A 14,402-nucleotide genomic window follows, 5' to 3' on the forward strand; every position below is an offset into this window, starting at 1 on the left:
TTGGCTATGGCAAAGTATTCTATAGAACTGCACGGCAAGGGTTCTAGTGGATGCTTTGCATGGTTGGTACTGTTGGTGATTCCATGTTAATACTGATGTCGTGAGTGTTATTGGTGTTGTGTTTGCTTATTGTACATTGAACACAATTATATTTGAATTGATTGATTCAACGATTCCTTCAATTGATTGTTACTAATGTGATTGTGGCTTGAGTACAAGTGATGCAACTAATGACAAGGATTGGATTTCATACAAAAATACCAATTGAGGTGCCGCACGACACATGTTAAATGGCCATAGGGAACTTTTTATATTACTTTGATACTATATACCTTGGGCAATACTTTATGTATGAGGGCATATATCATTTTTTATTAAATTAATCCCAAAGAGGATATGTAAAAAACATCCCTTATTTTGGTGGAGAAAATGATAATTTTGGCACCTTATGCCTTAAAGATCTCAAATACTCTAGATGAGGAAGCGTGAGCCACTCAGGTAGGGGGCCATGATTATACCCACAATGTTGTTGCTATCTCCTTGTGCCTTTGATTCTTTCTTCAATTCTTCAAGTGGTGCTTAGTGTATGTGTGACAATTCCTAATTTTAATTACAAGATGATTCATAGAGTTAACTCTATCATCAATGATGATAGACTCACTTCCCTTTTAATGATTATACAATATTGAGTACAAATGCAACAAATGGTAGAACTATTCAATAGTTTGACATCAAAAGAGCAACACGAGGGAGGAGAGAGGCACAGTGCCCCAATAATCCAATCTTGGCTTCAAGAAGCGAAGATAGCAATTGAAGTATTGAAAGCCAAGGTGACAAAGTAGAAAATAGAAAGAAGACGCATGCAAAAAACATTGGAAGAAAGCTAAAACTTTGCAAGCGAGCCACAATAATCCTACTAGAAGTTCAAAATGAGTGTTATCATAGAATCAATTAAGGAAGCAACGTAGGATCTCAACGTAGGAATTTTGCTACGTAGGAAGCAACGCAGCAAAATTGGCACAAATGAAGGAAATCCTAATCACAAGTTAGCAATTTAAAAAAAGAGCAAGAAGATAACAAGAGGGAGTTGAAAAAGGAACCTAAAAGCAAGGACAACCCATGACTCAAGTGCGACAATAATTGGCTGCAACCAAAAACCAATTAGAAGATGCCTCGAAGGAGAATATATGGATTGAAGAGAGTCACATGCATAGGTTGATGTAGGTGCCAAATTCTTGAAGAATGGATTAATACACTAGATGAGTTAGAGTCCTAAAAGAAGGTGAATTCAAAGATAAAGTCAAGGAATGCAAAACTATGAGGACAATCTCTCAACTATGAGTCCCGAATGATGAACTACAATACATAAGACATGGAGGAACTTATAGAAGAGATATTCATGCAAGCAATCACAACCTTATACCAACCAATTGTAACCTACACATAAAGACTCTCAACTCACTATAGAATGTGATAGGCCTATGAAAGAAAAGACTCTCCACCACATATGCTAACCTCTATGACTTGACTAAGGGTATCTTAATCCTCCCAATATATGTAGTGTTCCTAAAGATAAAATAAAATGTCTTCACCAACTATGCCTACCTCACAAAAAGTCCTCCCCTCAGAATGGTCAATGTTTTCATACCATTGGTTTAAAAGTCATCATCAACATTAGCTAGGTACTAACCATCGATAAGCCCTTTCTTGAAATTAATAAGTTTGGTAAAAAGGAAAAAGAAATCGTCTAAGGAACAATTAGTCTACCACACCTTCAACCTTCCATACCTCTCAAAGCTCCATGTCAATTGATGGTTCCCCTACCCTCAACCGCCTCTCCTCAATACATTTCAAGAGGTGAAATCCAATCACTACTTCTTACCTTGTTTCTTTACCCTTGCCTTCCATCATCACCATCTAAAACCAAAAACTATCTCCTAGCCCCTACTAACAAGAACCTTATTACTTTGCCCCTTTTTATGTAATCGTCTTAACCCCATTCCACCTTGTCTCTACTAAACCATCCACCTTTCTATTTTTCTATCACCCTACATATACCAATGTCCCAACTAGTTCTCAAGCCAGTGCCAATGAGGATAATACTATACAAAACCCCATGTGAGATCACATAAGTAAAGCAAGGTGACCAACTAACATTGATGCCAACAAATCCCATAAAGAACTTTTGGAAATCACACCAAGATAGGGAAGTTAAAGGAGATTGGAATGTTTGAAAGATCGTATACCATAGAGCTAGCAATGATGCAATGTGATAGAAGGCATCCACAATTGCTCACAAGCAAATTTGTGGCATCAATATCTCAAAAGATCAAAATTTCCAATGTCTTTAGTTCATGAACAGAGACAATCTAGCTCATGATTTATCCAAGATCAAAAAGTAAAGTTTGTGAAGGATGTATGTATGCAAGTAGCATAGGAAACCAAAGGAGAAACCGACGACGCATGGTACGTTGAACTCGGTTCACACTAATATTTGCTTGACACCTTTGCTACTTGGGAAAAAACATATTTTGTTTTTGAAATTCTTGGCTATGCCCAAAACTTTTCCTTTATCTTAAACCTTTTCAATATTTAAAGTTTAAAAATATGTAGAAGATCAATAAGTAAGAAAATATCTTAAACCTTTTCAATATTTAAAGTTTAAAAACATGTAGAAGATCAATAAGTAAGAAAGGCACAATGCTTGAAAAGTGAAAATTGAAAAAGAATACCATTGTAGTACACATTCCAGAATAGAATGATGTTGCAAAAAACAAAAGAATAAAGCAATGAATGAAAATGTGCAATTGATGTTGCAAACAAAGAGTCTATGAAATATATTTGAATTACAAGTAGGAAACATGATATTCAATTTCATAAACCAATCACCAACATAACCCATGATGATGTTGTCACACCAAACCATCCATTAAGTAAATATTGGACTGAGCGGGGTGTTATTACAACTCAATCATGTGATCTTTGTCATCCTTTAATGCACTTTTAGTCTAGCATGAATGGAAGAAAGACATGCAAATGCACTATCCATAGCCTTTACATGCACGAGCACTAATAAAGGAAAAAGAAAGCTTTGGCAATATAAAACAAAGCTCCATTCTAAGAGTTTTAATTTTGAAATTATTGCCCTTATGGAGGCTAGTTTTGATGATATGCAACTAAACTTTCTACGTGGAAGCACCGTTGCACCAAATAGTTTCTTAATAACTTGCAATTTATGGTTTATAAAGAAATACTAAAAATAACATTGAAAATCCTTTCATCTTAAGTTTAAAACTAATGGAGAACTTTTTATGAATCCTTTTTTCCACGTATATGTGACATGAGTATTTATTGAGCAATAATGGGATTATGATTAAAATCTTTATAGGTTTTGCTCTAACTATTTATGCTAAAAGTATAAAAACTATTGTTTTTGCTTGCAAAAGAATACTAATCAATGAAAATTCAAAAAGAATTAACACTTCGTGAATGATTTGTGCATCCTTAAAAACATTTCATGCTCTATATGCTACGAAAATGTTTTCGAGAGCAAGAATTAATCTCGTCCTTGATGGCCATGTTCTTGTATTTTCAAAGCTATATATTCTTTAACTGTTTTCATAGCCTTTGCATAAAAGAAAACATTTGGTATGATTAAATTTAGGCACCAATGATATTTTTTCTAGATATGAATGCTTTTGTACCCCTTAAAAGGTAGCAAATGCAATCAACCTCAGGCCACAACTAGCGTTTATGCCCAACTGATCTTGTACATTGGGGCCAAAAATACTCCCCCCATCCAATCTACGAGGGTGAACAGCAATAGCACTGTATTTTAGATTAAACTTGACCTAAAAACCTAGCAAGATCTACCAACGTAGTGGCATAGTTTTGTCCTAAGCATCAACCATTTCACTAAGATTTTGTGCATCATGCTACTATGAATAAATTAGTATATTTGCCAAGATCAAAACTTCCAATGCACAAAAATCACAACCACTGCAAAATTATTCTTATGTCAACCTAGCCTTATACAAGCAGAAAGGATTTATCCTTCCAACACTGAGTCACCTGCAAAAGTTGCAGGGTGCATATGGCCTACTCGTCATTCCAAACCCCAGCCAACTCATCAGGTTCCACCTGGTTCACAGTAAGGTGGTTTTTTCTACGCTGCTTAGCCTTCACCTTCTTCCTATATTTGGAAGCCTTTGCCTTCTTGTCTTGTGATCGTACCTGTTGCATGCAAGAGTTTAGAGATACACTATCAAAACATTTTTACCTCTTAAAACAGCCATTCCATTGCAGAAAATAAATGTGTTCCCAAATCTAACATCATAAACACCAACACTGGTGGCACCCACCCGTGCACAAGGTGCTGACATAAAACGCACTATAAAGCTGAGCTATTTGCAACATTCTTTATGACAGCAAATGGAAAACTTTAGACCAAACGTCAGAAACCTGGTTAGCCAAACCCATTACAGCACACTTTTGCATTATCATGTCCTTGGCCATATCTTTTCCAAATTTCTTTATTCCAGCAATAGCAAATACAGCACAAGAAAGATAGAGCGATTTTAACAGGATGGTATGCATGCTAAAGTGGGCAGAAATCGTACCACATTAGGTGAGATATAAAAGGGATTCTCATAGATCGTTTGTCCTCCAAGGCTTCCACTGAAAATTTTGATCGGGTGCAAACAGAATCTAGGGCCCACCTGAAAAGATACTAACCAAATTACCTTAGTCTCTTTTAATTTTTCAAGCAAGCCATATGAAGTGTACAAAATGTTACCTTATAATATACAATTTATGTGCCTAGTTCTAATGCATGTCCAAAAAGCCCCCCCACCTAGCATTGGGAACTTCAGATTGATCTAGAACCGTGAAAACACCTTTGCAGAAGTCAAATACTCACCTCAATAAGTGTCATTTTGTCCATACCACCTTTATCTATCTTATCTGTACCATGATGAGGAACATTAATCTGTAGAACAAGGACCCAAGCGAGTTTTACCATTTCTGCAAGATCTTTTTTAACATGCCCCTCCAAACAAAAAGTTCTGATTTGGTGCTGAGCAGAAAGATAATAAAATTTTATTCAAAGAATCATATCAAAAGCACAAAAAAACAGTAAAACAACTACCAATAATGCCAAGCAGAAAGAAATCAAAAGAGTGATATCAAAAACATAAAGATACGTTCAAGGTATTTAACTTCTCAAATAAATTTGATTTTACTACTTTGAGACCAAAGAGAAGGCATCAAATGATCTTCTTCAAAAGAACCGTGAATGCAAACAAATACAAAGTAGAATCAAAAGCAAACACCCACACAGTTTGCTTTAAATGGCTTGTTATTTGTGTAGTAGGCGCAAAGATTAACTACCACAATATAGAATGTATTTGAGCAACACAACATTCCACTGTAATTTCCAGGATACCTTCTTCAGAAGTGACATTCATCTACTTTAAAAAATAAAACACAAAGCTCAAATAGAAGAGGCCCAAATTTCAATTTGTTTGGTTTGGAATGGAAAACCTGGTAGTTACGGAACCAAACATGATTGTCAGCCACTGAAAATGCGAACACATGATCAAAGAAAGGCTTGACCTTCCTATGATCTTTGGGTGTACAAAATACCTGCAAAGAACCAGCAGCAAACCTGTTAAAGTTCCATCACTTATTAGCATGAAGATTTATTGAGTATGGTTTGTGTCACCAAGCAAGCAACTCAAGGACATGGCTTATGCCTAGCTAAGCTAAGGTGAAACTCCTAAATGCATATTCATGGATCAAAGGTTCAGGACAAACTTTCCCTCCATAATGTGAGGCCCTCTGTAAGTTTATTGTGAACCTTGTAAGGTCCCATAATGTTTCAATATCGACTTGAATGTGGTTTGTTTCCATGTGTGAGGCAATATGACACGTCGCACTCTATGAATGCATGTGCACATACAGGATCACGTAGGCACAGGCCTACATGCAAGGGCACCCCAAGAGAGGAAATGCTATGGCAAATAAAATTTTAAAGCACAAGTGCACTTGAGCTTTGGCCAGTTTTTTCCTCAAAACGTTTATGGAACCCACCATACATGGTCAGACTGGCAAAAGATCCACTTGTGGCAAAAGATCCAGATGGAATTGTGGCAAAATCACTAATTAAGTATAGTTCGACAAAGAAACTTGCATTTTCTTCCAAATTGTACATCAACCAGAATGACTTCTAGTAAAAGCCGTCTCATAAGAAGACATGCCAATCACTAAAACCTCTAGAGGAAACATGTATACCCAAAAAAAAGCATCGAAAGAAAGGGAAAGAAAGGACACATCCACATGGGCATGGCTACCTGTTTCAACAACTCTTTAAGAAGTTGAAGATGAGGATGCATATCAAAGGATGACGAAAAAGTCAATAATGGACGAGATCCTTTCAGATGATTCCCTGTGAGTTTCAGCTCTGCCATTGTATGCACTACAGGTAACCAAATACAAACCACCTTAGAACGCAGCTCTCTCTCTCTCTCTCTCTCTCTCTCTCTCTCTGGTTACGGGAGTGACTCTTGTTGTTGGGTGTGCTGAGTTCAATCCCCAAGATCGACGTCTGTTGACCATAGTTACCAGAAACGGCCGTTTCTGGCCTGGAAACAGAAACGTCATTTCTCATCACTGTTTTTTGCCCTCTTTTGATTAAACTATTTTCAGTAATCACTAGTTTTTTACCTCTATTGATAATTGCATTATGTATAAATAAACAAATTTTAATACATAAATTGTACCATATTGTTGTTTCTTCCGTTTCCGTTTTGGCGGGGGCCCGAAACTCCGTTTCCCCGGTTTTTCCCGTTTCCGTTTCGGCTGGCAACTATGCTGATGACCCCGTGAGGGCCTACCTTGTGGCTTGACGATAAAAGATTCTCCCTCACTCCCCCCCCCCCCCCTTCTCTCTCTCTCTCTCTCTCTCTCTCTCTCTCTCTCAACATCACAGTGTCGCCAGCCCACATCTTCTCCATGCGTTCAGGGATCTCTTTTAGGCATATCGGTATCGTTATGATTATGGCTCTTTTTGTATTCATCGGGGGTGTTGATGCCCAGTTACAAGTTCCACGCCTTCAACTTGTTGTATCAGGTTCTTTCACTCTCATAGACTCTGTGTTCTTTCAAAGACCTTTAATAAGCTCGCTCTCTCTCTCTCTCTCTCTCTCTCTCTCTCTCTCTCTCTCTCTATATATATATATATATATTAGATACACACACACACGTATGTGTGTGCGTGCGTGCGTGGGAGGGCCATCAACATCTCGATCTACCCCCCCTCTCTCTATCTCTTCTTCCCTAACCGCCCACCCCTCCCCATCTCTCTCTCTCTCTCTCTCTCTGCCCCTAGAAATAGAGAGAGAGAGAGACAGAGAGAGAGAGAGACTCACACACATCACACTGAGAAGGAGAGAAAGGCACAAGAAACTGCAAGTGATCTCTGGAGAAAACCCTGCTACAACTGGGGGAAAACCTCTGCACAAACAGGCTGCTCGAGAGCTCCATTGGACAACTCAACAACCACAACAACTAGAGGCATAAGGAGTGGATGGACTGCTCCACAACCCTGCTCCTGAAGTGCTACACTCAGTGTAACCAAAAAACATGTTTCTAGCATGCAAAACACCTAGAAAGGTTTCGTCTAACGATTCTAGACGGAACGCTTTGCTGAAACAGGCGAAACGCCACTACATTGGGCGAAACACCTTAGTACAAGTTGTCACCTATGTCTTGACTCTTTTTAGAGTGCTCAATGTGTATATGTGTATTTGAGAGCTCTTTTGAGAGAGAGAGAGAGAGAGAATCTGAAGATAATTATTTATGTTTTACACATAATTCATTTTTTAAAAAAAATTGTAAACCCATTTCTAGACAAAACGCCTAGCAAAATCTATAAACGTTTCTTGTGACATTGGCTACGACCCTTGCTGCCCTATAAGCAAGGCTGGCAATCAGCCCTACTGCAAGCACATAGGAGGCTGCCTACCCACCTCCACTGGCATAAAAAGGGTGCCTCCACATCCAATCACAATGGCATGAGTACGAGCCAACACGGGGCTAATATCTATCCTCACGGGGGGGGAAACACCCACAACACAAGGCCTCACTCATCTACCCTAGCATCTCACTGGGCGAGCACACCCACAAGCAAGCACACACTCATCTACCCTAGCCTCTCATTCGGCGGGCACACCCACAAGCAAGGCACTCTCTCTCTAGGTGACATCAGAAGATGTTGACCTCTAACACCCCCTCTCAGTTCCTGGCTGGAACAAGGACACCAAGGAGCTAGGTGTGCCGCTGGAACAACTGGAGGAATCCATCGTGTGATACTCCAGCTGAAGACCGCCATAGGTACGGTCGAAGAAGCCCCCTCTTGGCGCAAACCGCCTCAGCACGATCACTGGAAACCTGGAGCTATTGCTCTTAAGCTACGAGTGCTAGGTACACTCCTCTCGTTTGGTAATGGTACATTGAGTTATCTGATACAACAATCCAATTGCTGAACTGGTCCCTGACTCCAACAGAAGGTACTAAAACAATAATCCAGCTGATATGCCACCGGTGCAAGGTCTGCTTCCCTGCATGGGCACCTGTATCACAAAGCTAGATAGCCCCTCTGAAGTCCCCTTTCAAGTCCAAACTGGTACAATGTCGCCACATCAATAAACTTCAGTGCTCCAATGATAACAAGCATATAACAGCTCACAAGGATCAATCAACTGTGTCTGCGTTCACACTAGCAATCTACTGACATATCCGGATCTTCAGCAACATCAGACAATAGTTGCACTAGAACACTAGCAGACCCCCTCTGGATCTGCCAAGTCATAACGTCCAAACAGAATACAAACTGATAACATACTGCCACCTGAGTTAAAGGGAACAACGTGGTCCTACCTGAAAGCCTACCTCGATAAAGGACTCCCTACTCGATGCACCTAATTGACAGGTTCTGCTGACACAAACAAGCAAGCAATACTCTATCTGGATCCGAAAAGCCTGCTGGTAGCGCCTACCTCATGCTACTAGTAGGCTGGAGTATACGTGGTCACAATAGTAACACTATTAGTCAACTGGTTTTACTGGGCTCCTCAGCATTCTTTTGGGGACACTACCGCCGCCAATAATGATCTTATTGGCCACATCGATTACATGTACGAGATGCCTTGAGTGCTTCTGTTGTCAATATTTCTCCCAAGTGCAGGTTCCGAGGGTGTTGGTCACCTACAGCCGTGTCGTTTCTCGTTGTAGCATAGGTGTTCACAAGTGTAGCATAGGTCCTCAGGTCGTGTTCCGGTGAGAGGTATAGGCTAAAGCGTGGAAAGCAGATCTCATGCGCGCGTGGGTGAGAAAGAGGGCTCGATCATAACGATTGATGGAGGCTCTCGCCTCCATGAGAGTTCAAGGGGGGGTGAAAAGAGAACAAAGTGAAGAGAGCTATCTAGGAGTTCCAGGGTTCAGAGGGGGTTGCAGAATTTAGGAGTCCAAGGTTGAGGAGTGGAGACCTAGTCTCCTTCACAGTTTCGAGGGGTAAGGATTGAAGAAGAGCGACAAGGAAGGAGAAGGAAGAGGGAGGAGAGAGAAGAGAGAAGGAGGAGGGAGAAAGAAGGAGAAAAGAGAAGGGAGGAGAAAGGAGGAGGAGGAAGGAGGAAGGAAGAGGGAGAAGGAGAGGGAGAAGGAGGGAGAAGGAGTAGGGTAAAGTAGAAGGGAGAAGGGTGGAGGAAGAGGGAGGAGGAGGAGGGTGGAGGAGGAGGGTAAAGAAGGGTGGAGCAAGAGACAGGAGGAGGGAGAAGGAGATGGTGGAGGAGGGAGGAGAAGGGAGAACAAGGATAAGGACATGCTAGAACACGATAGTGTAAGAGAGCATGGACGCAATGGAGATCAATCACATAAACACAATAGTGAGCTTGAACACTGAACCCCAAAGAGCGGGAGCTTCATTCCATTGAGAGAGATTTATACATATTGGTCTCTATACAATCCATAGGTACCTCCGTGGTGGGACCTCTTTTGTAGGAGACCTTTTGGACAAGAGTCCCTCTACTTTTGGGAGGGACCTTTTGGGTCTCTACACAAAGTGGGGGGACCTCAAAAAGTGTAGACTTTTAGTATTTCTCTCTCTAGATTTAGTCTTTCTCTCTCTAGATCTTGATTTTACAAGTATGATTGAATCTTTTCTAGTACGGATTTTGGCTATCCTCATCCTTTAAGATTCATCATACCATCTTTCAAGCTCAAGATATTACAAGCGGAGCTTTGCAGCTACTCTACACACACAATCCTCTCATCGTTGTTGTCCTAGAATGCGCTTCTGGCCCTTGTTGCCACGAGGTTAACAACTCCCCTGGACCGATTTGATTACCCGTCCTTGGATTATGGTTGAGTCTGCAGACGATGTTATGCTGCGGTTGCATTTACCCAATGAGTATGGTAAAGATGGCGGCGGTGATAGATGGAGCAAGCTTGTTATCGATCTTTTCCTTATAATCCACGAACATCGTAGATTGCTTGCTCAATTTTTAAGAAGCCAGTGTCAACTATTTCTTCAAACAAACACACATAGCGCCCTTGAAGAGATATGGCTCTTTGAAAGAGGCGACTTGTTGTCTGAGTATTTATTTGTTGATTCGGATTGAAGATGAGATTGGGCAAATGGTCATCAATCGTGAGGGACACCTCCAGGATTACTGCTAAGGCTTCACTGTATTTTGCACTTTCCTTGAGTGTTTTGTCATAACTGTGTGCATAATTGATGCATGTTTGGTGTTAGAAGAGAGAGAGAGAGAGAGAGAGAGAAAGATGTATTAACATCCGCAGAAGACCTCATGGGCCTATGGGACAAGGTACAAAGTAAACCAAATGATTATCTCATACAAGCCTCAATGGGCTGGAGCAAAGGCCGCACTAAGGCCCTTGCTGAGTGCTAAGGCTGCTCAACTGAAAAACTGATAGCTCTACAGAGCTCAATGGCTCAAGCAAAATCGGGTATAACCCAGAGACTAGCAACTATTTGAGAGTTGTAGCATGCTGAGATATGAGGCTCAAGCTGAGAAGCCAAAGCCCGACACCATGGTGGCTCGCCTGTGAGTGGTGAAATGTCTCGGATCTGCGTCTGTTGGGCTGTGCCATGCTGTGGTGGCGGAGCAGGACGTGGTCTCCTCGATCTCTGAACCCGCTGGGCTATGTTCAAAGTAACCCCTCGCCTCGGGCGGTCTCCTCTAAGGAAAGCTATGATAGGACAAACCTCAATACAGTGTGCTCTGGTTATGCTCTGGTCACTCTCCGTGCTGCAGGTGGTCTCTACATCCCTCTCTCGGTAATCCAGGCTGCCCGAATGTCAAGTATCTCCTCCACCTCCACCCTGATGTGTCCTAGAGCTAACTCAAATGCATAGAAGTCTGTGACATGGCGATGTGCTTTGTCAACCTCCCTGTCCTATGCTCTGATCGCCTCTTGTTGCTCTCTGATCTGTCATAGTAGGGTCTCCCTATGTCGGCGCATCTCAAGTAGATATAGCAAACCTGATCCTAGAGATGGATCAATCGTGAGAGTGGGCCGAAGCCACTCCCCTCTTGGTAGAGGCAATGGTATCGCCCCCCAATCTCATAGTAGACTGGGCAGACACATAAAAAGTGCTCCTCTGTCTCAGTCACTCCTAGTGTGCAAAGCATACATAGCCGCTGCTCCCTGGGTATGCCTGCTGCTCTCCCCGTCTCGATCCTCAGCTGATGAGATGAAACACAGATCTGTCCAATGGCAATCCTCAATGCATGCGAGACTCCTCTATCCTCTAGATACTGGGGTCTGATGATGAATCGCTCCTCCGATACTCTCAGGAAGTGGTTGCGGTAGAACTGGGACTTGGTGGGGAGCTCCTAGTCTCCCCCCCAAGTCCGAGATGTATGGAGCTGAAGGAGATCTAACCATAGATACCTATGTTACTCCGTTGGTCTTCTCAGCTCTTTCGTGCAAACACCTAAGAAGACTCATTGGGACGCTGGTCTTCAATTCTTCGGTGTCTTCAGGGGTCTTGCAATCGTGGGTTGTTCTATCAGTCCAGACAGCATTCCAGGATCCAGCTTTCAGGTTGGAGTGACTCCGACTGGGGAGGTGATTCCTCATGGCCTTTGGTTGCCAACTTTCTCATGTGGAGAGGAAAATGAATTGCCTTTATGCTTGATCCAATATGATTGTTCCTTTTCCACACGGGAACTTTTGTGCATCATGTCAAAGTTCTAGGTGAGACTGAAGGGGTGATCAAACGTATCAGAGTAGGAGGGGCTTGCAAGGTAGTCGGCTTCTCATAAAGGCTCTAGATTCCAAATAGGTTGGTTGACGAGTGATTGTTTGTTTTGCTCTTGAGGACAGTCATAATCCTGGAGTTAACGTTGTTCATGGTGGCCACTAGTTGACCCTAACAACTGACTATTGGTTCGCCCACTAGCTGGCCCTATCAATTTACTGATTGTTCACCCACTAAAGGTTCCATGATAGCTCTATCCTTATGTGCAACCTACTTATGCCATGATGTCCCAATAGTATGCTCACAAATGAGCCTCACAAATGCATCAAAGTATAGGAAGCAGTCCTATGCAGCTTATCGATAATCTCCGCCCATGAGTGCCTGCTTTGTAGGTTTGCAATCTCTACACAGATATCATGATTCTCTAGATGCTAGGAGTAAGTAACGGAACTGACAAAATCATGAAATTGCATACCAGCCTTAACCAGAAATTTCACAGAAGGCCCGCTAGGGCACTTTGACATCCATAAATATAGGTCTTTCTTCTTTCTGCACTGGAAAAGACACATCATCATAATTGATTAAAAATAGGTTTTAATACCAAGAGACATCTCTATGAAATATCATTTGTATTCACAAAAACAATATCTACTACCATATCTTCATCCCTTGCCTACCTCAAAGAACAAGCAGCTTGTGCAACCCTTCAGGTCTACAAGTTCATTTAATGTAGCAGCTTTGTTGTCCCTTGCTTGAACTTTGACGTCCTTCTTACTGTGAGGCAGAAGCCCAACTAAATCCATCATCAAATGGCGGTACCTGCAATTCAGCAAAATCACATCTGCTGTTATACATTCACTAAGCTTCATCCAGATCAGGAGCTTGGCTATAAAATAACAAAACTATATCACCTTTAAAATGGTTCAGGGTCCTTTCCCTTCTTGAACATTTCCTCAGAAAAGCCAAGCTTATTTTCCAAAAATGTGAATCTAGAAGGTGGCCTTCTCACACAAAGAAGAAAACAATAGCATCCGAAATTCCATTCACTATTCATACCTAAGATCATCTCCATGGGTGGTTTGTCAGAAGCACCAAAACAAAATTCAAGGCCCTACCCTGATGAAGAGCCCTATGCTAACACAAGAATCAATCCTAAGACAAAAAACGGATATAGACGTATCAAAACACTCAAAATTTTGGCTCAAGTTAAGGTTCCACCACGTTTATCAAAGCTTGCATTCAGGTTACTCCCTTTCCAATAAAGAACGCATCTTTTACAATTAGAACTAGATTCCTAGTCTATCTTGCATACTCCTCTATACCCAACTGTCCACGTCTCTACACACTCCCAATGGTAATTATTATTCTTTCCATCCTAAATGACAGTTTTGGGAAGCTGTTTTCCACCCATTATTGGCTCCTTTGTCTCTCCCATTAGAATTCCATGCATAGCTGTCCTATACAGCTTTGTAATGCTCTCTTAAGTTGCCTTCCTTCCATGGTGGTGGAAATCTTGGAATCCTGCTGCTGCAGCAGAGATCCTGTCACTTATACCTGTGGCTACTGCTGTAGCTTGCTAACCTTCCCTGCAGACATTTCAGGCAAGTAACTTAGTGCAGCTTCCATCAGTGGCTGCTGTTTATGCAGTTCATCCAACCTCATTTGCTTTATATTTTGTGTGGAAACTGGGCAACATTAGGCTGCAACAATCGTGTATGCACAGGCACTAAATGCCTGGCTCAGATAATCATCCAAGATAAGAGTAAATGCAAAAGTAATGACGAGAGATTTTGGAATCCTCCCCAAGCAGTAAGCATGATAAGTGAAAATTTAAAAAGTAACAACATCAGATTTTGAAATCTTCCTAAGTGGTAGGCATCCTTCACGTAGCTCTCAATGTCTTCATGGCATGCATATGAAAGCAAAGAGAGACGGAGTTAGTTACAACTTACCCCTTGGGGTTAGGGGTAGGGCTAGGGTTAGAGTTAGGGTCAGGGTTAGAGTTGCCCCATGTCCCCTTCTAAGGTCCTCTTTAAGTCTTACTCTAATGCAATTTACACCATTCTCTCTTAAATTGCACTGCATCTACTATCGGTCCTATTGAGAAAGTTACATTATT

General features: G+C 41.5%; 1 protein-coding gene across 2 annotated transcripts in view; it reads right to left on the minus strand.

Annotated features, from left to right (window-relative positions):
• Nucleotides 1-3,596: 3,596 nt before the first annotated feature.
• LOC147905468 (ribosome biogenesis protein BRX1 homolog 1-like) overlaps nt 3,597-14,402 on the minus strand; it is a 34,057-nt gene continuing 23,251 nt past the window's right edge. The window contains exons 2-8 of one of the 2 annotated variants that reach the window (XM_087380096.1): nt 12,961-13,102; nt 12,759-12,837; nt 6,351-6,475; nt 5,542-5,643; nt 4,919-4,987; nt 4,620-4,718; nt 3,604-4,233 (exon numbers count right to left, since the gene is read on the minus strand). In XM_087380096.1, the coding sequence (XP_087236222.1) occupies nt 4,099-4,233; nt 4,620-4,718; nt 4,919-4,987; nt 5,542-5,643; nt 6,351-6,475; nt 12,759-12,837; nt 12,961-13,102 (751 nt within the window). In that variant the 3' untranslated portion in view covers nt 3,604-4,098. Of the gene's footprint in view, nt 4,234-4,619; nt 4,719-4,918; nt 4,988-5,541; nt 5,644-6,350; nt 6,476-12,758; nt 12,838-12,960; nt 13,103-14,402 lie in introns of both variants that reach the window. The other variant, XM_087380101.1, reaches the window with a different exon arrangement.

Source organism: Dipteris shenzhenensis, chromosome 1, assembly GCF_047967505.1.
Source record: "Dipteris shenzhenensis isolate YYH24624 ecotype China chromosome 1, Dip_SZ_1.0, whole genome shotgun sequence".
NCBI lineage: Eukaryota > Viridiplantae > Streptophyta > Polypodiopsida > Gleicheniales > Dipteridaceae > Dipteris > Dipteris shenzhenensis.